The sequence below is a fragment of the Acipenser ruthenus genome, chromosome 24, assembly GCF_902713425.1.
Source record: "Acipenser ruthenus chromosome 24, fAciRut3.2 maternal haplotype, whole genome shotgun sequence".
Lineage (NCBI taxonomy): Eukaryota > Metazoa > Chordata > Actinopteri > Acipenseriformes > Acipenseridae > Acipenser > Acipenser ruthenus.
The window spans coordinates 18,378,828-18,403,409 of NC_081212.1; the positions used below are offsets into that span (position 1 = coordinate 18,378,828).

Below are 24,582 nucleotides of genomic sequence, written 5' to 3' on the forward strand. Positions count from 1 at the left end.
CCTGTAGGACCCCCCCCCACACACACACTTCTCAGCAGGAGGCACCCTGGCCTGCTCTCTCATAGCTGCTCAGGTGGATCAAGTAGCCGTTGCTAGAGCACTGCTAGCACCTGCTTCGCTACTGTTTCCACACAGATTAAATATCAATGAATTATTACTGTTTTAACCACAGCCCGTAACCGGCTGGACATTCTTCCAAACAGTCGTTAATGTGAATGGGGTTACAGTCAAGGCTTGAAACACATTTTCTAATATTAACATGGCAACATTCTTAATTGAATTCCACCTTGACTCACATGAAGCCAATCTGTATTGCCATCGCATATTACATTCAGTTGTTGTGCAGCAGATATTAGGATCCCCCACCTGAGCCTCACAGTCTTGGATGTGTGGAGTTCTAATACCTATATGCTGCACAGGAAGTGAGCTCATAGTGTGGTGGAGGGATATGTTGACTTCACCAAAACTAACATTAAATTAATATCTTATCCTAATTAGTGTAATAACTACATTGCTATGAACATTCATGGATCCTCTATTTACACCAGGTAATATTATCCTGTAACTCAGAGGGTTGGATTACAAGATCAATCCAAGATGACTTGCACAGCCGATAACAATATGAAGAGACTGACACAGGGCTAAGAACGGTTCTACCATAACCACTGAAAACACAAACAAACAAAAGTAGTCGCCATGCCATCAGAAACCTACATTACTGTCACTGTTTGGTTTAAAATAAGCGCCCCTTGAAGTTAAAGAAAGGTTAGGCAGTTGGCTTTTCTTAGCAAAATAGGATTTGAAAAGTATTTGCTTCTGAGAAAATCGTCCACCACTCACACAGAATGTTAGGATGGCAAAGACTCCCAATGCACAGTGGTTGGAGCCATTGAAGGCTTTACCGGTAAAGCTTATTTCCCTCTAGTGGTAAAAGGGGGGATTTCAATTAACTGCGTGGGAATGGAATTAAATGTGCATACACTCCAAATACTGATAGATACATGCAAACGACGTCAGATTTTGAAGCAATTGTTCTTATTTGACCAAACTCTGATACTAAATATCTTGGTATCCCTGACTAGATATTCGTCTCCTCGACAAATATACGCTAATGATTTGAAAAAGCAACGAATGGTACCCCAAATATTCATTGTACTCTTACTGCTCTTACTACTCTAGACAGTGTCGTTTATTTATTTATTTATTTATTTATTTATTTATTTATTTATGTGTAACTCTGACACATCTGCGCCTTTAGCAATGTCACTAGGAACCATTGTCCTCGAGTTATGTGTTTCCTGGAGGGCACGGTGACAGTTGGGAACGGTATTCACGTGTACCCGGAAAAGCTGTTATGTTTTTCTTTCTACCCTCTCTGATAGATAATGAAAAAGCACTGTGCAATGCTAAGTGACATCTCGTTTGATTTAATTCAGTTTCAGTAGAGATACTTCACAGGAGGATAATGTCGGAGTCGCTACTCCGTTGGTGTCAGGATAAACTGATTCACAACTTTGGACTGGATGCCAGTGATGACATCATTCAGTGAGTAAATGAAACGCAATATAAATTAATACAAGTGATCGGGACAGTGACGCTCAATAAGGATTTGCTGGTGGGGTTATGTATACATTTGCCTAAAATGGGTGTGTCATACCTAATGCGAAGTATTTAATTCGTTTGGTTTGATTGTTGATGGTTTCAAAAACGCTGTACCCCGAACCTCTTTACAAAGGCATATGTTATTATTTCATACAGTCTCTTTCAGACTTTTTTAAAAAAAAATTATTTCAAGTAGCTGATATTTGTTAATGGAATTCAGTGCATGCTGTACATCGCGTGTAATGGGTAAAATCCTGTGATACAGACCAGCTCTCACCTGTCAATGTTTATATATATATATATATATATATATATATATATATATATATATATATATATATGAGCTGCATTTTTAACAGGACTCTTTACATGGTATTGTTATCCATGACTACAAAACTTTCAATCATAATTCTAAGGTAGAACTTAGTAACTAAGTCAATTGACAAGTGATTAAAGGGTACATAAGTACCACGTGGACCTCTCAGAACTACATTTCCCATCATCCTCCTGCTCACTGGTAAATCCATCTCAGTTACATATGTGAGCTGGAGGATGATGGGAAATATAGTTCTGAGAGGTCCATGCGGGTACATGAGAAGCCATCTTGAGGCAGGCAATTTAAAAGTTTAAAAAAGTGGTCAAAATGTAAAAATAAAAATTAAAAAATTAAAACAATACACACACCTTACTTAAACAGTTGTAACAACACATGGGAACATGTAACACAATAAATTAAAAAGGTCCTTATGTACCCTTTAAGTTAGTGCCTCCTTCAACACTGATGAAGGCACTACCCAAACGTCAGCTTTGCTTGGTTTCTTACAGGTTTTACTTAACAAAATGTGATGCTCTTGCAGGTGTTGCTGGTTGATCTAACGTGGAATGACAGATTTATTGGTTTATCTCAATGGTTTAAGGGCGAATTCTACATCAAATGTACAGATTTCAAATGCTGTGGCTAAGTTGTTGAGAAAATAAAAAAATATATATAATTAATGAGGTTCAATAGACATTCAATATCAGATCCAGAGTGATCAAACAATCAGACACCTGTGATGGAATGCATGGACTGTAAGCTGTAACCAGCTTGTGCCTGGGAGCATCTCTGACCACTGCTGTGACTTCTAACAGGGGATTGATTACATGTCTACTGCACAGGTACATTTTATCCATTGAAAGTGCAGAGGAGATTGAGGAGTATGTAGGAGACTTGATCCAGGGGACAGATGGAAAGAAGCGGCAGTTTATTGATGAGCTTCTGGAGAGATGGCAAAGGTCCCGCCAACGAGCTCCGGAAAGCGTCCAGCTGTACCGCAGAAACGAGGAGATGGACACAGGTTAGACTGTCTAAGATATCTGCTGAGAGAAAGAGGAATTGAGCCAGTATCTGCTAGCAGGTAGTGAAATAGTAAGGGAGAATGGAATAGTTTTTTTAAATTTTTATCAGTGAATGCAGAGCCATCAGAATTCTGCAAAAGGAACATTCTTTTTGTGCCTAAATTATTTTTTTGTTTTACAACTATATTTCATGTGATATCTTGTTACTTTGTTATCGGGCACTTTAATTCAATCCCTCCAATATTTGCATTACTTTAAAGGGAACTGCATCCAACAGGATAATACCAGTGTTTTGAAGATAATAAAATATATATGACCAGTTCTGAGAAATTCAGACAATTGAGCGAATGGCTCTTTGAGATCTTTGATTTCTTATATAATTGTTCAGTAGAAGGAGCACAAACTATTTACCAAGATCAATTTTAGCGTCCAGGCAGTATTCTATAAGAATAGCATTAACGAATCAGTAAATATATATATTTTTTTTACCCGGTAATATTTCTGCTTGGCTTGATCTGGGGAAAAATTGTGTTACCTTATCTAAAGCAAGCTGTTTCTTTTAAGCAGAGGTTTCAGAGACGATGAGGGGCTGCGATGCACTAAAGAAATCCAAGCGGAAAGGGAGGAACAAACAGGAGACCATGATCTACACAGAACAAGCGCCTGGACCAGATGAGGTGAAGACACCCATAGATCTGGCCAAGGTACGCATTAATAAACATTCAGTGTCTCAGTCTCAGACCAGTAGAAAAGCAGAATGTTTCAATCCACTTCAATGTAACAACACATTGTAATCCTACAAGTGCAAATCCTGAAATGATTTGATTTCAGGCACAGGAAAGCAGCCCCGCCTCCTCCTCCTCCTCCTTTAAGAAGAAGAAGTTTGTGAGTCTGTATGCGAAGGAAGGCCAGGACAAGCTGGCGATTCTTCTTCCAGGGCGCCACCCCTGCGAGTGCCTGGCACAGAAACACAAGCTCATCAACAACTGCCTGACCTGCGGCCGCATCGTCTGTGAGCAGGAGGGCTCGGGACCCTGCCTCTTCTGTGGCAGCCTGGTGAGTCTAGTGGCTCTAGGCAGGAGGCGTGCTAGATAGCAGTATACAAAAAAGTCATTCCATTGCTGGAATGTGGTGCTGTGGGGTTGGAACATTTATTGTCCATTTTACATGGGGGATTCACATGTTTAATCTATACCTCAATGGGGAAAAACATCCCAGGATTACCACAGGTGTCCAAGGTGATTCCCCGGTGCTATGAAATGATCCAGTAAAATCTGGCTGTGGATCAGATTGCTCACTTACACATATTTCCTTCCTAAAGGCTGTATTTAGAAAACATACAAAATGATGTTACACATTTTCAAATAAATACCTTGTGCGGTTATTTTAAGAGCTCCTATGTGTACTTTAGTTGTTTGTTTTTTTCTGTTACATTATCAGTTTGATTTTTCTTTTAGAAATCCATCTGTTCAAATACATGAAAATGATTTTAATGAGAAGCCATCTCTTGAGAGCAGTGCTTCCCCAATCTGTTATCCCTCCACAGAACACGTAAAAAAAAAAAAGCTTGATTTTAATTGAAAACTTTCTCATGTTTGAACTGTAAGGTTTGCACTAAAGAAGAACAGGAGATTCTGCAGCGGGACTCCAACAAAAGCCAGAAGCTTCGGAAGAAACTCATGGCAGGTAGGTCAATCGTGAGCCCTGTAGCTTTAAAAAACAGTATTTGCAATATTATATGTTGTAGTTAAGATCAAAATGAATTGGCTGACCCCTTGTTGGCACAACACTATATTCACCAGACTCTTCTAGTTATTAAAACTGTATAGCATCCTTTAGAATTGTAGTTTTCCTTACATGTGTGGCCCTTGTTGTGTGTCAGGAGTGGAACGGGGCTGTGAGGGCTCTGAGAAGGATGTCCTGCCCCACGAGGAGGCTCGCATGCAGGCAGGGCTGGAGAAGGCCCTCCAGCACAAGGACAAGCTTCTAGAGTTTGACAAGAACAGGTTGGTAGCAGAGGGAAAAATCCTAATAATGTCTGCTAATATTCACAGTTGTTTCCACCTCTATAGTCATTATAGGAACATTTTCCTGTTCATTATACACTGACTGGCCACAGAAAGGCAATGGAAGTACTGGATTCCTTCGAATTTAAGACGCAGCCCAAATAAAACCTCAAATAAAGATACATTTACAAAGATACAACCTCAGTTACGCATATGAGCCATTTATACAAAGGAATACTCAGTGTTTTGCAATGCTACAAACTCGTCTATTAGGCATATTGGTAAAGCATATTGTATATTGGTAAATTAGCATGCCTGTAACAACAACAAATCTCTCCTAGTCATCATCCTCTTAGTTGGAGGAGTCCTCTGTATTACTTGACATCTCCCAGACTTCAGTTTTTTTGAAAATTGTTGCCTGTATGTTTTTGAGAAGAAAAAGTTGGTTTAAAAAGTGCGTCTTAAATTTGAAGGAATACAGTATTAGTAAATCACCTTGTCTGCAGAAGTTTTTCTTTTTTCTTTTATTTTAAGTGTAATTGCATCCTGTATATTCAATGTAAAGAGAAGTCACTTAGTGGTGCTGAGAAGAGAGCTAAAAAGCTTCAACAAAAACATAAACCTACTTCACGATCACTACTGTATTCCATTACTCATATTATTAATAAGACCATTTTTATATTGTTATCTAGAAGGGACTTGTAATCACAGTGAAAAGGGGTACCAATTATAAGGTTACTAATGCTAATAAGCAGTAAGATTTTTTTTTTGTATGCAACACTAGTAGTGCTGTTTGGTTTCAGCACATTTCAGTTCTTATTTATATCAATAGTGATCAAAACCTTTGCCCAAGTCTGTACCAAAACTTCCTGGGAAGTGTGTAGTAATCCCGCCTCCTCCCTCAGCGTGCGTCGCACCAAGGTGATCGATGACGAATCGGATTACTTCTCCGCGGACTCCAATCAGTGGCTGTCGCAGGCAGAGCGCGAGGCTCTGAGGAAGCGAGGGGAGGAGCTCCGGGAGCTGCGCCATGCCTCCCGCCAGGGCAGGAAGATCACCTTCGACTTCGCTGGGCGTCAGATCCTAGAGGAGGGGGAGAAGATGACAGAGTACTACAGCAAGTGAGCAGCGCCACCTAGAGGGATGGAGGTGCAGGCAGCGCATACTGTACCTGCAAAACATTAATATTTTGAGCACAATTTGGGCAGCAGTATGAAGTAGTGGTTAGGGCTCTGGACTCTTGACCGGAGGGTCGTGGGTTCAATCCCCAGTGGGGGTCACTGCTGTTGTACCCTTGAGCAAGGTACTTTACCTAGATTGCTCCAGTAAAAACCGTACTGTATAAGTGGGTAATTGTATGTAAAAATAATGTGATATCTGTATAATGTATAATGTGATATCTTCTAACAATTGTAAGTCTCCCTGGATAAGGGTGTCTGCTAAGAAATAAATAATAATAATAATAACAATTGTAATGGTTTGTATTAAACCCGTTTTGATAAATGAAATCCAGTTGGATACAGTTTTCATGGAACTTTGTGAAACGGTTAACTGTAGTGCATTTTTTATGAATCTCCCTGTATATCTGTAATGTATTTTCTGTATAGATGTGAATCAGAGCCGCTCGGTCATGCTTGGTGGAATGCATCACAATGTTTGAAGTGTGCCCTCTCTTTCTAGGTTTGATGACACGGTCCATGCTCTGAACACTGGGTCCCTGGGACAGAGCTCCAAGCCAGCTGACCGCGGCTCTCGACAGCACCTGCGAGAGCTGGTTAACCCCAATATTATTCAGGCTGCACCAGTGGTAGGTATCTACAGTGCACAGTATAAAGGCAGATGCTTAACAGATGAACAGAAACCTGTGTTCATGTAAAAATTATAACCTCACTATACGTTTTTACATCATGTATGTCTGTCCCATAGCATTGCACATAACATCTGACTATTTATATGTATTTCATTAGTTATTCTAAGGTCCTCTTTCTGAACTTAACACTCTGATTGTGTGTTCAGTGACCCGTGCTTTGCTTTGTTCTGCAGTGGGTGGACCTGAACGACCCCGCGCCCCTCAGGAAGCCACAGAGCTCTCAGCTGAAGGGCTCTCAGAGTAACCCCAGCGCTGAGCGCACCCGGCTGAGGATCCAGGACAAGGAGCTGCAGGAGATCGCTGACGACGGCTGGTGTCTCAGCATGCACCAGCCCTGGGCTTCCCTGCTTATCAAGGGAATCAAGAGGTAGAGTCCCGCCCTCTTCACCGCTCCTGCCCTCTCTTCACCGTTCCTGCCCTCTCTTCACCGCTCCTGCCCTCTCTTCACCGCTCCTGCCCTCTCTTCACCGCTCCTGCCCTCTCTTCACTGCTCCTGCCCTCTCTTCACCGCTCCTGCCCTCTCTTCACCGTTCCTGCCCTCTCTTCACCGCTCCTGCCCTCTCTTCACTGCTCCTGCCCTCTCTTCACCGCTCCTGCCCTCTCTTCACCGCTCCTGCCCTCTCTTCACCGCTCCGGCCCTCTCTTCACCGCTCCGGCCCTCTCTTCACCGCTCCTGCCCTCTCTTCACCGCTCCGGCCCTCTCTTCACCGCTCCGGCCCTCTCTTCCCCGCCCCGGCCCTCTCTTCCCCGCCCCGGCCCTCTCTTCCCCGCCCCGGCCCTCTCTTCCCCGCCCCGGCCCTCTCTTCCCCGCCCCGGCCCTCTCTTCCCCGCCCCGGCCCTCTCTTCCCCGCTCCGGCCCTCTCTGAACCGCCCCTGCCCTCTCTGAACCGCCCCTGCCCTCTCTGAACCGCCCCTGCCCTCTCTGAACCGCCCCTGCCCTCTCTGAACCGCCCCTGCCCTCTCTGAACCGCTCCTGCCCTCTCTGAACCGCTCCTGCCCTCTCTGAACCGCTCCTGCCCTCTCTGAACCGCTCCTGCCCTCTCTGAACCGCTCCTGCCCTCTCTGAACCGCTCCTGCCCTCTCTGAACCGCTCCTGCCCTCTCGCGCACACAACTTTGACAGATCTATCAAGGTCTTAGGAACATTTTTTTTGTGTTAGTAGCAAATGCCTGTGTTGCTAGTAGTTAATAGCTTTATGATACACGCATAAGAAGATTGCCTGTGTATAACAAGGCTGATGATGAACTGTTGGGCTCAATTTCTGAACACTCTACCAGCAGTACATGAGCACAACAAAACACAGTCAATACTAAAACAAACAACAAAGCCCTGCAGATTTAAAGGGTTATCTGCAGAAGACGGGAAGACATTTTTGGAAGAGCAGAGTAACACAAGTACTCTTAGGAAAACAATAAGCAACATACATTTTGTCAGAAATGACTTCAGCCACATGCCCTCCGTGGGATGTTAGGCAGTGTAGACTGACGGCCCTCAGAAAGCATCCAACTCAACCCTCCGAAACACCCAAGTGAATTTGTAACACAGACGTATTGTACACAGTTAGGTGTACGCTATTCCTCATGTAACATTAGCAATTTCTTTTCTTTTCACATTGAATACAGGCTAGTTTTCATTGAACTCGGATAACTCAAATTCCCTCAATACATGTTTTTAACAAGGTCCATGTCTTAACATAATAGAAACTTAAAGTAAAACACGCTTGAATACAGATTCACTTTCCTTTTACTTTTTAACAATTAGATGGAATTATATTTGGAGCATCAGCAGGTACAAATCAATACTAATGCACTTGGATAAGAGGAAGGACTGTTTTCAGCTGGTGTACTTAGAGACAGACATCATTTTCTTTTATTTCTACTGCTGTTTTTTTTCTGGTTTCTTGAAATTCGTCTTTAATGGGAATTGATTGTAAAACCATTGCATACTAGTATTAAGAACCCCTGGAGATGTGGTAGATAGAGGTGCCTTTATATTACTATTACTATTGTGATGTCACTGCTACTGGCTGTTGAAATGTGGAACACCCACACAATTAGTGTAAAGAGAGGACACACAGTGGTTCTAAATGGGTAGCATTCGTTTTGTTCCTCAGTGTTTATCTCCTCACTCACTGATTATTTCTATGTGACCCTCTTAGTGTGTCACACTGTAGTTTTATGTCTATCTAGCGCTTCTAGCTGTGATGGAACATTCTTCACTTAAGGTATTGATCAGAATCTGGGGATATATGGAAGAACCTCTCCTAACAAGCCTGCAGGTTTGTGGAAGTGATAAGCCTGTATGTTTTGTGTGATTCGTGGCAGGGTGGAAGGCAGGACCTGGTACTCGTCACACAGGGGTCGTCTGTGGATCGCAGCCGCAGGGAAGAGGCCCACTCCACAGGAGATCTCCCAGGTTGAAGCCTCTTACAGGACAATGTACAAAAGAGGTAAACCAGAACAGGATCTGATGCAGTATAGTGTAACAGCACAGTGATCGATTATCATCCCAACCCTAGTTTACAAATTGAGCAGATTTGTATTTTTTTAAAAGGTTTGTGTGTATGATTGTGGGACTGGTTTTGTACTGGCCCACCATTTCAACCCCTTTAAAAAAACATACATAATCCATTTAAAGTGTTGCTGTTCAAGATTTGCTTGCTTAACGTTGGATCTTTGTCAGAGAAGAGCGAATTGCCTTGCTTTTATAACGGGCCTACTGTGCGTATGTGACCGTATTTGTTCTTTTTTCCAGTCCCTGAATTTCCCAAAGAGTACCCTACAGGATGCCTTCTCGGGTGTGTGAATATGGCAGACTGTCTGTCACAGGAGCAGTTCAGAGAACAGGTCAGTGCAAGCTGTTTTACAAAGCCTTAAACACAGCCCTTAAACAAAGAGGCTGCAGCTCTATACAGAGTACATGGGTCATGAGGCTGCAGCCAAATACAGGGTACATGGATCATGAGGCTCAAGCATACCAAGTGGGGTTGCGCAACCCTTAAAGCGAATGACCAACGTTAATTATTTTTTGTTATAAAGCCCTTGAAATAAGCTTTCCCATGATACTAACCTTATTTATGTAGGAGAATAAAGAGATTGGATGTAATTGTACCACTTGCAGCCCCACAGTTCTCCCCAGGTGGGTCGTTAGTTACACAGCTCTTCTGTGACGTGCACTTGACACCCACCGTGGTACCCTTTTCTCAATCACATGAGATTTCTGTATCCTCACCAACAAATGGAGGAAGCCCCTCCTCAGAGTTCTGTCCTCTCGGACTGAAAAGACACTTTCCAACAAACCCAAGCCAAGGGTTTGTGGGCCATCTTTTCTAACACAAGTTTCTCTTTGTTTAGTCCCAGCGCAGTCCCTTTGTATGTTTGAAGCCCCTTTTTTGGGCTCCCCTGCTTTTAATCTAGCATTCCACCATTCCCTTCAGTTCGATTGCATTGTTGAATAATATTTCACTCAGTGTTGTTTATTTTCCCACCACTAGAGGTGCAGTATTCCATAAATAAGCAATTGGAATGTTTTTAAATGCTTTCATAATCCTCTCATGCGATTCACCTGTGGAGGCCTGTGTTCAGGTCAAGTGAGTTTGGTGAATTAATCTTTATTGCATTGCTGTGAGCACTTAAAAAAAACCAAAAAAATCTATGGAGTATTTAAACAGTGCTGTTGATGCATTTAAAACCTAAGGGTGTTAACAGTTTAGAATTTACATTTTTAAATGTCAGGCAAGTGTCAATGAATTTAGCCCAGGTTGTCAGAAATAAGCAGGGCAAATATAGCTTTAGTGTTATACATTGTTGCAAGTGTACAGTGTTTCATATTCAAGATTTCCTCACTGCCTTATCCGTGTACAATTAAATGCTGTACACATACAGTACAGTCTTATACACAAATACAAGTTGCAGTTATTTATAAAAAGTAATGCAATACTACTTATGATGGCTTTTCTGATTCCCAGTACGTTTAAGTTTAAAATTAAAACGTTTAGGAAATTAAACAGAAACAAACAGTCCTATTTAACACAGCAACTAAAGTCCGCCGAGGAGATGTGTAGTAATGGTGCTGAATTGTTCTGTCACTCTTCTGAGTGAAGCTTAGAAGAGAGAGTGATTCTTCCTCCTTGAACTAATTCATAATAAATCAATTATCTCCAGTGCCGGGCTGAGTCTTCCCTAATCTTCCTCTTACATCCTGTTAAACTGCTTTCATGTCTTTGCTGTCACAAGAGTGGTCTGTTAGACACCGTCCTCCTATCCTGATTTCTTTTTCAGGTCTGGCTTTGGGAGTTTTGATTTGTGTCTGCAGCGTGATTGATGCTTTTAACAGAGGCAGAATGCATGTAATGAAAGGCTTGTGTTTCCCATTAGTTCAGAGAGCTTTCCAGTGGAAATACGATGGTATCTGTGCTGTGATTAAACCTGCAGTGAGTGTTAGCTTTGTGCTCTTCTGTGTAAGAGCCGTGGGGGATGCATATACCTGATGACAGGGTATATGACCGAATGATTTTTACAATTCTCTTGATCTTGAAAACCGCTCATGGAATAGTGATCATACTTGGTTACACATCCTTACCACTTATGCTTGGTTCAGTTTTGAGCTTGCTGTAACCTACTTTGCATGATCTTTTCATCGGTTGTGATAAAAAGAGAACCATTTGCCTGAATTTGACTGGACATTTGCTTGGATATTTTTTTTTACAGTAAGCTACTGTATATGCTGTCCATGTAAATTACACCAGAGGAGAATTCTTATTTGTACCCTTCTCAGGAGATGGGTATATTTATTCAGTCTGAATTAGGAGCGCTAGGAATGCATTGAAAACAACAAGGAAACAAGAGAAAGCTGCTGATGTTTTAGTAAGACGTTCCTTTTGTTTTTCCTACATGGTGGTATGCAGTTTGTATTTGTGACTCATCCTGGTAATGACATACAGATCCTGTTTTTGTTCCATATAAGAGCCGTGCTTTCAGTTCTGCTGGAGGCTTGATTCTCTGCAGCGCTGCTCCTGTGTTTGTTTGTACAGCACCTTGGGGAATCTGCTTTGTACTCCTGCAAACCACACCATTCCCTGTGGCCCACAAATTGATTCATTTAGTGCTTCTAATAGGGTGAGTTTTCATGAATGCATACTAGAAGTGAGTTAGAGCGATGGCTACCAAACTCGGGCCAAGTACCATGATACGACAAAAGGGGGTGAACAAAAATTCTAGTTGGGGATGTCCGTCTGTATAGCAAATGTCAAAAAAATAAAAAAACCTCTTTAATATATTACTTCACAGCACTTGATTCAAAACATAAAGCAATTGCAGCACCTCCTGGCTACATCCAGGAAACACTTAAGTGAGTGGAGAGAACATCAATCACGCCCCCTCACTACACCCCTTGCTTTAGCTTATTGTTTATTGCGAGCCCTTGGTACGTATTTTAAGTAGTTTTATAAATCGCAGCCTGTTGGTCCTGCCAGCATAATTACGAAAGGGAAATCAAGAAACCTACATGTGTTGTGCTTGTGATCTTGAATATGTTTTACTTCCAATCCCTGCCCCGCATGTGCTTGCTGTACGACGCAGGAATTCCAGGTGCTATCCAGCTTGATTTCTTCAGTGATGTGAAGTTGTCACAAAGACGGCCAGAGTGGGTGGCGTCAGACCAGAAAAGGAATACACAGAGACGGTGATGGTGATGAGAAATGCTGAGTGCAATGGCTGCACCCAGCGTTTAATGACAAAATAAAAGGTTTAAACAGAAAACACGGGACACGGCACGGCGCCAAAATAAATAGACAAACGAAACGAACTAAACAGTGCACAGACAGACGAACAAAACACGGTGAGCAGATACAACTAATTTACGTTCTTACTTTGTTTTATTTTCTCCTTCTCTCTCTCCCGTTCTCCACTCACCGAACACCAACCACCAGTGACTAAAACGTGCATCTATATATACTGTTGTGCTGGGATTCAATTACTAATTAATTACTCACTTGAATCCCAGCACGTGAATTCATTACGTGCAACCCCGTGCCACACATTATACACATTTTATCTGCACGTGAAGTGATGTGCCATCCTCGTGCCTAAATATAATTATACACTTTAAACACACGTGAAACACAGACCCGTTTATATCCCGTGTACCAATCTCTATACACCAACATTAACACACGCACGCAACATACAACATATAAATGCACACAGGGGCGGGCGCATTGCCACAGAAGTGTATGTGGTGTTTTCTGTCATCCTCTTTTTTGTGGGCTCCTGTTCCATAGCAGATCCAGCTTTTAGTGTGTAAACACACATATATGTTGTGCAGGTAACTCGCAATTGAGGCTCACAAGAAAGCCTGCCAATACAAGGCGTAAAGTATTTGCTGGTTTGTGTTTATTTTACAAGAAGGAGGGGTCATTAAACGTGATTCCGGGGTAATGTGGACAGCAGTTGACAACTGAATAAAACATAATGAGAGAGAATGTGTGTGAAAATGGTGCTCTTTGTGTGTCTTTACACTGTCCATCAGATTTGAGTAAAATAGTTCCAGCAGGGGCTTCCAAACTGTGGGCCGTGGCAGCAACGACTTTCTCTGTATACTGATGCACAAAAGAAACGCAACACTCAGGTCTAATGGATTTAATCAAATATTTTAAACATAGATATCAAACAAAATCACAGAAAATGTGAACAAAAATACAGATCAAAGAATCATGATAAGTTTTCAGTGTGAAATGTGACACACTGTCAAAATGAAAACATTACAAAGTTAGTGTCGGGTATGACCTCCCTGAGCATTAACATAATCCTGACAGTATTGATGCATAGGTCTGATCAGCCTCTGGATAGACTGCTGTCGGATGTTCCATCACTCTTCCTGTGCAGCTGCAGCCAGCTGGCGAAGGTTGTGTAGGAAGGGGTTGTCTCCTGTGGATGGCACTGGCGATTCGGTCCCACAGATGTTCTGTTGGACTCCGGTCAGGAGAAAAAGCTGGCAACGGCAAGACCTCGACATTGTTTTCTTGAAGTCGTGCAATTGTAATCGCTGTTCTTGCGTTAATTAAAATCATGTCTTTTCAAACGGCTATTTATACAGATTCTTAATCAACTCATTTTGGCAATTTTAACTCAACTCAAATACCAAACACTGAGCACCTGGCGGTTTTATGAAATCACATGACTTGGTCATGCTTTATTTTAAGGGCTGTTTTTTTTAGTTTATTAGCTTTTAATTTTTGGGTTAGGGTTAATAAAAACCTGATTTTAATTTGCTAAACATTAGTACAGTAACCAATTTCAAGTATATGATCGACTGGGTATTGATCATTCATAGGGCTCTGGTATTTGCAGTTTTAACTGGCCTATTACATATTATTAACTAACAGTTAACAGAAAATAATGTACTTTAACATGTTTATTAGCTGTTTGTTAACAGTTAATAAACCAAAAATTGGCCCTTAATATAAAGCGTGACCTGTAGGTGGCGCATGTAAGAGGCTTGGGGAGGCTAAGCCTGCCCAAAATAAATTGCCCAAACCCACACAAGAAATTGTTCTGACCAACACAAAAAATATTTGTGAGAGGTTTTTTTTTTCCCTGCAAGCGCGCAAAGCAGGTCTAACGAACATATTTCTGCTTTTCTAACTGCGCAACCGTCAGACTGCTAGGGCAGCTGGGATATCAAAATCAACACTGTAGTACAGATACAGGATTTAGTTTTCAATGTCATTCGAGGAGACAATGCTTGGCTGGTTTAATGTCCATTCTTCCCACCGATCTGAGCCCCATATGGATATTCGAAGGTTTACAGTAAGAGTGCAGTTATTTTTTTGCAAATATACCTTATGAAATACGTTGAATGCCCCTTGATTACAAGTATGATAGTGTGTGTTTAGAAGCTTAGTAGTCAGTATTAATAATTGATTTAAATTGGTGTGAAGTGATGGAAATGGTGTTTGAAATTGGTGTAGGTACTGTAGGACTGCAGAACAGGTTAACGGATTTAAAGGTTTTATCCTTGCTGGTATTCTAATTTGCTTTTTTATTTTTCAAACTCAACACAATGAATGAAACTTAGTATTCAGACTCACTAGTAACAGAGTAATAAAAAAAAAATTCAAGTCTTAATTATATATATAATGTGTATGTATCTTACTGTACATCATTGGGTTCAGGGGGAAAAGTGTGGAATAACCTCCCCAAATGAAAAACTCACGCGCAGCCTATGGCGTAACCCATGACTTGAGCTCAGTATTTTGTTATCCCAAGGAACAATACTACTCAAACAACAATCGACAAAGCTATATGCTCAATATTTAAAATGTAAATAACACTATGTATGTGCCCAATGAGCTATAGACTGTTGTGTTTTTCATTTTCAAATAAAAAAAAACAAAAAACAATGTAGATTAGGTTTATTTACAGTGTTACAGGTTTAAAAGTGCTTTTAATTTGTCATTTTTATTAAGAAGTGTTAGTAGTGGGCCGCAGTGCCTAATGCAGCTGAACTGGTAAAAAAACAAACATTTGAGAACCCCTGTGTTAAAGTATGGGCTCACCCTTAACATAGACTTGCACAAAACCAACCCAGGGCATGTCACTTCTTCCTGTGGTTGTCTTATTGAATAAGAATGAGTGTTGCTTTATAAAGAGGTGGCAGCAGCAGCAGCAGCAGCAGCCGCTGTGCTGTTAAACAGTAAAGGTCTTCATGTCATCTGCTGTGACGCCGTCCCATCCATCACGCCCGCCCGCCCGCCCGCTCACAGTGTACAGGCTGCCTGTGGTGGAGATTTACAGGCATGACAGGACTGGAGCTCTGTCAATTGCACCGGTCAGGAGTTCAAATCCTGCTCAAGGATAACCTGAGCTGGAACTGCCAGCAGCCCAGAAACGACAGCAGTGCAGCTTCTCCTTTAGTTTTAGACGAGCATCAGAATGTTATCGACCATAAAACATTTTTCTGTGCAATTTAATAATCAAGACTAAGCAAATGATCAATAACATGACGATAATCGATTGTTTTTCCAACCCTACCAGAAAGAAATGTAAAGCGGGGTGGGGGGCTCCTCTGCATTGCCAGGGGTTCAGTATTTCAGTTTTAAAATGGATTTAAAGATCACACAGTTTACTTAGGAAACACCACAGAGTTATTTGCCCCAATATCCTGCTCAGATAAACACTTTTTTTTTTCCATCGCAAAATGCCAGGAAATGATCTTGCCTGCCTACTCACAGTCTTCAAGTAGAGAAATGTGCAAGAGCTGTTTTAGGGAAACCACACACTACACAAATGAAAACTCAAACAAGCAGATAAGTACATGTGGCTCTGGTTTTTGTGTTCCAGCTTGTATTTAATTGTAATCTGCTCAAAACAGACGGCTCTTTCTGAGGGGGAAAAACGGGATCTTCTTTTTAGTCGGGTGTAATTTAGCCGTTAATTTGAATCGATTCTATTAATCCCCCTTTTGTTGCATTCTACCTGATTCCCTTTGAAATAGGATTCATTTAACCATTGCAAAGCTGCGCTAGTCTTGGAGGCTAGATTTGTAATAGCTAGCAGTCTCTTTAGCAAGCCTGCTGAAGGGGCCAGCTGATATGTTTGTGTTTTGTTCTGTGGGTAATGCAATATATTTTCCAAGCACTGAAGCTTTGGATTACAGCCAAACCCGAAAGTGCTGCCGCATTTTTTTGTGATGTTTTCCCAATGAATCTCAGCCATGCATGCTCAGACTTCTTATTGCCTTTTTCATTATTTCATCCCCAGCTCCAGAGACTCAGTGTGCCTGTCACTGTAAATAATTTATTTTTCAGAGAGACCTCGTTATGTATTTGCTGGCCACGAAGTAAAGGAATGTGTCAGCCTCCCCTTACACCATCATTAAGTAGAGGTTCAGAGAGCCGTGGAGCTTGCAATGTTTTTATGCCCCAGGGCCACATAGCTTGCAGTAGTTGTTACAGTGGTAGACTAGGTTACTGCAGATAGATTTAAAGGCATTGCAGAGATCAGCAAAGAAATAAAAGCAGGATCAAGGTACATTTACACCTCTCTCGCTCTCTCTCTCTCTCGCTCTCGCTCTCGCTCTCTCTCTCTCTCTCTCACATATCCGGCCCTATTGCCAAAAAAACAATTTAAACATGATGGAATGAAGTCTGTCAATTCCAACCAGTAAATGGACTGATATGGTCTTAATAAAACGTTGGTTAGACTGTTTCCAAGTTGAGCAAGACTGTGGTAGGCAACACTATATTTTAATTTTAGTTTACTGTATCATAACTTGGTTTCTGTCTCCTCTGATAGTGAAGCCTTTGTCACATATTGTAAAATATGTTTTAAAAAATAGTGGGTTGCCTGAAAAGCCGAATATTAGGTTAATAGGTGCTGATTTGTTTCCCCACCACACTACCATGCGATACACATTGAGGAGTCTTTTCAGGAGCAGATTTATGTTAGTAATAGCATGGCAAATAATGACCAGAAATCCACACAGAACACCCGCAACAGGTAAAAAATTAATTATTCGGAACTGTGTTATGGCTGTGTTTATCAATATGATAATGATAATAGATTTCAATATTTGATAAGATGAACTATATCTAAATTCAGGTATTGATAGCTTTTGATTTTTGTTACAGTTTAATAAACAGTATAAAATCTTCAGATCTATTAGGAAAATGTAGTAACTTTTTGTTTTCATTTCAAATTTTGTAATGTTGTGTGTTTATTTTATTGATTTTTTTTTTTTTTTTGTATATGCTTTGTACTTCCATAAAGTGGAAAGGCAACTGTACAACAGCAAGAGTGAATTGAAATGAACAGTGGGCACAAAAAAGATGGTTTGAAACCATTGTCGAATGATTTACAGTACATTTATTTAACGCCTACCCTATTGTGCTACAGCATGTTGTTATTAGGGAGAGAGGCGTCGGGTGAGCTGGCATAACATTCGCAATAAAGGCACAGATGTGCAAATGAAAGTGATGAGTTGACAACTTTCTATTAGTTTTCAAAAATATTAATGAATTCTGTACTTCAAAACAAGAAAATTAAATGTTCAAAAGACATTTTAAACTCAAATCAAGAACTAGAGCAAGTACTATATGTGTGTATGTGTGTATATATACAGTATATATATATATAGAAATAAATCTCTTTTCATTGAAGAGCCTGAAGCAGTTTCTAGTGCAGTACAAAGCGTTCTCCTATATCAGTCCCATGGTACAGCAATCTGTTCCACACAGCTCTTAGTGAGAACAAAATTGGCATTCAGATCGCAGTGTCGATTTTTCCTACAAAAGAGTAGATCTTGAATAAGCTGTGTGTTCTGAAGAGCGGCTGTTTCTGCAGAGGGAACACATTATTAATGGGTTAGCTGGTGGTGCAGTGGATTAATGCGCTGTCTTAATCCGAATGACATTTATGTATTTTATTTGCATCACAATCCAGCATTAACTGAAGGGATGAGATCACAGAGAAACCAGCCTGCCAGGCAGGTTCCAGTTGTCATATAGATGAATGGTATCATCTGTGCCTGAAAAAAGACAAGACAAAAAAAGACAAAAAGCCAGAACAATACCAAATGAGAAATGAAAAGTAGAACCGCAGCCCTACAGAGCACTTCAACATTATCAGTGTATAAACTGTACTGTACAGACTCTGTGGATTTCATATATGCACTCCGTGAGATTATTATTACGAAAATAACGCTCATTTTTTGTGTGCATTTGATTTTTTTATTGCACTAAAATATGATCTATAATTGTGTTATTGCAGGACGTGTTTCTGACAGTCATCTAAAAATGATGAGCCCCACGGCTACCAAAAAGTTCATCTCTCCAACCTATGCCCTGGATATGTCCAAAAAGATGTTCTGGGAGATAAATTCAGTCTCCACTATTACGGGGGGAAAGCAGTGAACATCATTATTTTAAAAAGGGCACAAAAAGAGAGCTAATCTTTTTAATTTCTAGTTGATTGTCAACTAAAACAGTAATGATTATCCAACACCTAAATGATCTATAGTTATCAATACTGAATAACTAAACACACAAAGCCTATACATATACCACTAATAGGTCCTAAAATAGCAGTGTTTTAAGGAAACACCTATTTAAATGTTCTAGTACTAAGCCTTGTGCCCCACCAAATTGCCTTACAAATCAGAATTTAATGTAGTTCAGCAGTTTTTATAAATCTTTTTAGTCCAGAATCAAACTAAGTTTAGGTAAAAGGAGTAATAAATTGCACTGGAAAAATATTCATTCTACCTAATCATCCATTTACATGAATCAAACTCCCCACAGTAAAATGTGCCTCATCCAGCATCCCACATTCTGTATAATTCGGCATAATCCCTATTGAAATTAATGGTGTGATACCCTCTCCAATCCAGAACCTATCTATTCTAGAATCCTGCATGATTTGTGAGTCTTGTCTTCCTAAAATGAATGGAAAACTAACTGTGCAGTCTGGCACAAAGTCATGTGATTTTTATTTTCTAAGTTTATGATCAAACATGTAAATGTGCAAATGTCCCACGGATATGGTACAGTAAAATATTAATGGAGAAAGTAAAATGAATACCAGTTTTTGAAAGTGTTCAGATAATTTTGTCATTCATACCTTTTTTATTTTATTTTTTTTAGGTATTCCAGTACCTCTGTAAGGCAGCACACTATATATTCCAGCACAATTTTCCATTCCCAAGCACTGCCGGATTAGGGTTACTGTATTTATTCCTTGCTAAAATATTTCATAATCTCCTCTCAGTCTTACATTTTCTACAATTAATAAACTTATTGGTGTTACCCAAGGATCCATTCCGTGAATTAAACTCCTCCATTTCATTATTTATTCCCTGCTAAAATATTTCATAATCAGGTAGTAGTCTTTCCTCTATTAAGCAGGTCAGGCTGGGGTGAGGGGGATTATGTGTTGCAGCAGGCACAAACAGAAGCTTTGCTAAAGCTGCAGTTACACTTGTTTGTGAGGCATAAAAGTACAGAGCTCTCTCATCCTGTCACAGTTCCATAATTCACAAAGTTGTCTTCTCACGGTTACACCATGTTGATGGTAAATTGAATATGTACCGTGAAAAACCTCTGTATGTCATCATATTTGTATAGCCGCATTGATCAAATAATTCAATTAAATAAAGAGCTAGATTTTGAACTGATTGCACAGCAAAGGAGATTCCATTTATAAGTATACTATGTTCTTGATTCTGTTACGAGTGATTCTATTAAGTGGTTTTCACAAATCTGTACTTTTACTGTTAGGTCCCTAATTCCCTCAGGTAGAGAAATCACTCCTGTCATTTTCAGGAAGCTGTTCAAACAGGTCCTTATGAAACCCTGCCCTGTCTCTTGCAACTCTAGGCTGAGAAAAGGCTACATAGAAGCACAGCATGATGGGTGGAAATAATGTGAGAGCCGTTTTGATTGTGGTGTAGGCTTCTCTGATAGGTCACCCGTAGGAACCTTTCTCTGACTGAAGACTAGGAAACCAGTGAAGGATTACCAGTATGATGTACACTGAAGCGTATGCATGGGACTGATTTCCCTCTTCCATTTGCCTCAGTGCACAGCTGAAATCCCCATAACATATATTACACAGGCCCTGGGACGAGTCCTTTTCAGACAGACGACTTTTAACCAGGTTATTCAACATACGGGGACAAAGAGAAATCTTTCAAAATGAAATCCACAGAGCAGGTACACAAGATGAAAGCTAGGATAAGAAAACAGTGCAGATCTAAGCTTTTTAAAATGTTTGAATATTGCCAAATGTATCTTTTTTTTTTTTTCAAAGCAAAGGGAAAGGCAGCTTGTGAAGTGTATACATTTTTACATTCTTATCTAAAACGTTTTTTTATGCTGTTCAATATGCACACTTAATGCAATATTTCACATTAGTAACCCCTGCATGTATTTAAGAGTGATAAGCGAGGCATTAAATCCTTTGTTACCATATATGAATAATTGAGACTCCTTAATGTTGTGATGAAAATTAAGCAGGGACAACAGTTTGTGAAGGTGTTGAGCTGCTAGACCATGAAAGCAAATTGACCCTGCAGCCTTAAAATTGATCTAGATTAATTTCCCACCTAAAACGCAGAGATTATTTTAATATATAAAGACACTTTTCATGGTGAACAAAGAAAGAAAGCAAGCTCACCATTGCTTAGGACTTTGGAGCCACATTAGAGTCCTATTACTGAGACAGAAAGACAAATGCGGTTTCTAGTTGAGTGAGGGGACAATCCAACACATTCCACATAGAACACAGTGTGCACTCGTAAGTGAATACGCTTATAAAATCTGACCGCAATTAAACAGGACATGCCCCAGTTAATGCAGTAGCACTGCCTGCTAGTGGGTTGTTTTGCTGGAATGGTAATTAAATATGGCATTATCATGTTGCAATGCCTGGTTACCCAGGTGAAACTGACAGGCAGGCAGCATTAGTAAACACAAGCCGAAGGCAAATGTAATCATTCCAGAGGTTACCAGGGGATGCTGCTCCATTACTTATCTATGCAACACCTTGGTATTAAAGTATACAGTTCTTTATGCAACTTTGGTAACAAAACAGAGGTGTGCTGTGTTTGAGTTGAATCAAGGGCACATACATTATATCTAATTGAACTGTGATGCAGGTTTCATCCGGGGCTGCAGTATAACTGCATGGCTAGAATTACAGTTGCATGGTTAAAGGTACTATTTAAACGGCTTGGGGTGGATTCGTGCTTGAGCATTGTATAATTATCCTTAACTTCAAACTTTTAAACAAGTATAACTATAAGAAACTCAAGTCAAGTACACACACGTTTCAGTTTGTGCCTCATTGATATGGTCAGTGGAAGCTAAGGCCTGCCGATGCCTGTATGCATTATTTCAGGGGCCCATTTACACTTGGGATGTTTATTTCAAACTGAGTGTGGTTTGGTTAGTTTAAAAGCATGTATGAATGCTTCAAACAAACTCAGTCCTTCAGGATGTTGTCCTGGGTTTAGGAATATGAATTTGAATATAAAAAATCAGTTCCCAAAAATACAGAAGCAAACCAGAGAAAATGTCTAACCGAGTTATTTTGCATTGAAGTGTGATGTGAATTCAAAAGGAATTATTTATATATTATTATTATTATTATTATTATTTATTTCTTAGCAGACGCCCTTATCCAGGGCGACTTACAATCGCAAGCAAATACAAATACATTCAAGTGTTACAATATAAGTCATACAATAAGAACAAGAAATACAATAATTCTCAAGTGTGACAAACCACAATTCAATAATACAGCAGATAATAGTGAAAGTTACATCAGGATATGATTAAGTAGTGATAGTTACATCAGGATATGATTAAGTACAAAATACTACAGATTTAACACTTGGCAGATTACAATATTCTGAGGTACAGGATTAAATGCAGTAAAATAGGGGGCAGATAAGAGCAAAATAAAGCATATTTAAATGAAGGGTGATAGTGTCCCAGGATACAACAGAGGAGTTCTACAGGTGCTGTTTGAAGATGTGAGTCTTAAGGAGGCGCCGGAATGTGGTCAGGGACTGGGCAGGGACTGGACAGGGACTGTATTTTTTTTTTATTCAGCTTATTGTCAAACAAACTTTACTGGGTTAATTTGCAAATGAACCGTATGAGGCCTGAGGTTGTTACTAGCTTGGCAACATTCACAGTTTGATTTCAGTTTCACAAAACCTTGATTAATCCTTCTCCAGTGCTGTTCCGCTTGAATTGCAATATAAAACCTCCTTGGCATTGTCAGTTACCTCGCACACCTGCCACTGAAATTCTGTATCGAAGTTGAGAGCTGTGGATCCCACCCCCAGTCAGTCTGAGCTTGGTTGACAAATGAGGCAGGAAGAGTTCTCATCTTAAAAACGTCATCAGGTGAGATGGCTGCACTTTGCTGTGGAAGGGGAAGAAAGGGGTTCTCCAACATTCAGTCACGTACAGTATGTGCTGGAAGGCCTTCAGGTGCTAGATTGACAGTAATTGAGGTTGAGGCTGTCTGTTCAACCACAAGGTGCAGCAGCTGCTGTACAAGGTTGCTTGTCTTTTGGGGAGGGGAGGATTTCAGTAAGTGGGACCATCCTCTCCAGAGTTTCCCTGTGAGATTGCTGGCAGACAGTTCCAATTAGTACCAGTGGAGAGGGCTCAGCTGAGTACCGTGAGAGCTGTCACAGTGATACTGGGTTAGATCCTTGAGAGTTCAGCATTTGCAGACAAGTCGCAGCTCTCTTTCTTAATGGATCAATGTGCCTGTCAGCCACATTTGCAACTGGCTGAAACAGTATGATTAGGCTGTGAATAGGGGTGAAATGTTTCATTGTGTATCGATGAATTGTGATACCTGATCAAAAAGACTAACATAACCTAAGGTTATAAATCAACGTTAATGGATTAAACCCTTTTGCAGAAACAGTTGTAACTATCAACCTTGATATTTAAAATGATGATCTTTATATTTTCCTTTGTATTTATTTGAAATTTGACATTCATTTAACATTCCGTATTCAATTACAAGTAAATTGCAGTGCATCAAGATACTATAAGTGATTACCACGTTTTTAATAGAATGTAAAAGTGATCCTCTCAAAACTGAATATTTCTGTTAAATGTTTAATAAAACAGTATGCTGATTTTAAGACGTTTAAACCTTTACAATCTTAACATGGCTACACAGTGATAGGTAATTGAGTCAATCTTGAATATGATTTGTAGCTGCTATTCATTCTCCCTCATTTAAGTTGTGTTTTTACAGTGTCGTGCACCGTACCATAAAGGATCATTTTACACATCATACAAAGCAGCCATCAGCACCATCCCGTGTATAATGTTTTACAAATGTGTGGCCCTGCATGTCCGGACATGTTTTGTGATCTCTAGCTGTGGAGAGCAGAAAAGATGCTGGAATTACTTTTTAATTGGAGTATAGCGCTGATACCCAAATAACAAAAACTAAAAATGTGTGTTTGGCAATTTTAACAGTTCAAGTAGAATAGAATTGTAGATACTGTACCTTCATCACCGTTTGGTATTTCACACTTCTGTAAACTGCTATAAAGATAGTGGAAAAGTACAAAACTCAGGGAACTTGGGTTAAGTTGGGTTGTGTGCAGTCACCCAGGAACACTACAGATGTGTTAAATTGATTTTTTAAGAATAAAAAAAACTATTCGATTTTGGAAAATAATTCTACAAATGGCAACAACTTTTTAGACATGCTGTAAATTGCAAGATCATAAATTATTTAAATTACAATACGGTTCCCAGCAAAAGCTAAGTAACTAATGAATTGCTAAAAAAAACACCCAGCAAATAATACAAATAAACCCCTTGAACTAAAATGATTTTGTCACTTTTAGATTGCATAGCTATACCGTTCTTAAAGAACGCAATGAGCTACTTAAATTAATTAAATTTAAAAAAACTGCCAAGGTATTTAGTTTCAGGGGTGTACAAGCCCAATAAAAAACTGAAGAAGGTAGCTAAACACTTAATTAGAGAGGAAACTTCTCAAGATATTGAGCCAACACTGTAGTATTTTCCATAAAACTATGGCTACTGTCTGCAATTTTAGTGGTGCCTTGGTGTCTTGGAAACAAGGAGGAGAGGAGAGTGTAGGTTTACCCAACAGTACACAATCAGAGCAGTCCCCATGCTTTGTAAACGGCTGCTGATCTTCAAAGACAGTACTTTCATTGTCCAGCACCCAGTGGCATTATGTGGTGTGTTTGTGTGTG

General features: G+C 40.1%; 1 protein-coding gene across 1 annotated transcript in view; it reads left to right on the forward strand.

The window, feature by feature from the left end:
• Positions 1–1,282: 1,282 nt before the first annotated feature.
• Positions 1,283–24,582, forward strand: part of LOC117429165 (activating signal cointegrator 1-like) — a 40,626-nt gene continuing 17,326 nt past the window's right edge. The window contains exons 1-11 of the mRNA XM_058998501.1: positions 1,283–1,545; positions 2,761–2,939; positions 3,508–3,644; positions 3,772–3,996; positions 4,548–4,626; positions 4,823–4,946; positions 5,852–6,067; positions 6,627–6,753; positions 6,990–7,183; positions 9,141–9,265; positions 9,571–9,662. Of these exons, the coding sequence (XP_058854484.1) occupies positions 1,466–1,545; positions 2,761–2,939; positions 3,508–3,644; positions 3,772–3,996; positions 4,548–4,626; positions 4,823–4,946; positions 5,852–6,067; positions 6,627–6,753; positions 6,990–7,183; positions 9,141–9,265; positions 9,571–9,662 (1,578 nt within the window). The 5' untranslated portion in view covers positions 1,283–1,465. The remainder of the gene's footprint in view (positions 1,546–2,760; positions 2,940–3,507; positions 3,645–3,771; positions 3,997–4,547; positions 4,627–4,822; positions 4,947–5,851; positions 6,068–6,626; positions 6,754–6,989; positions 7,184–9,140; positions 9,266–9,570; positions 9,663–24,582) is intronic.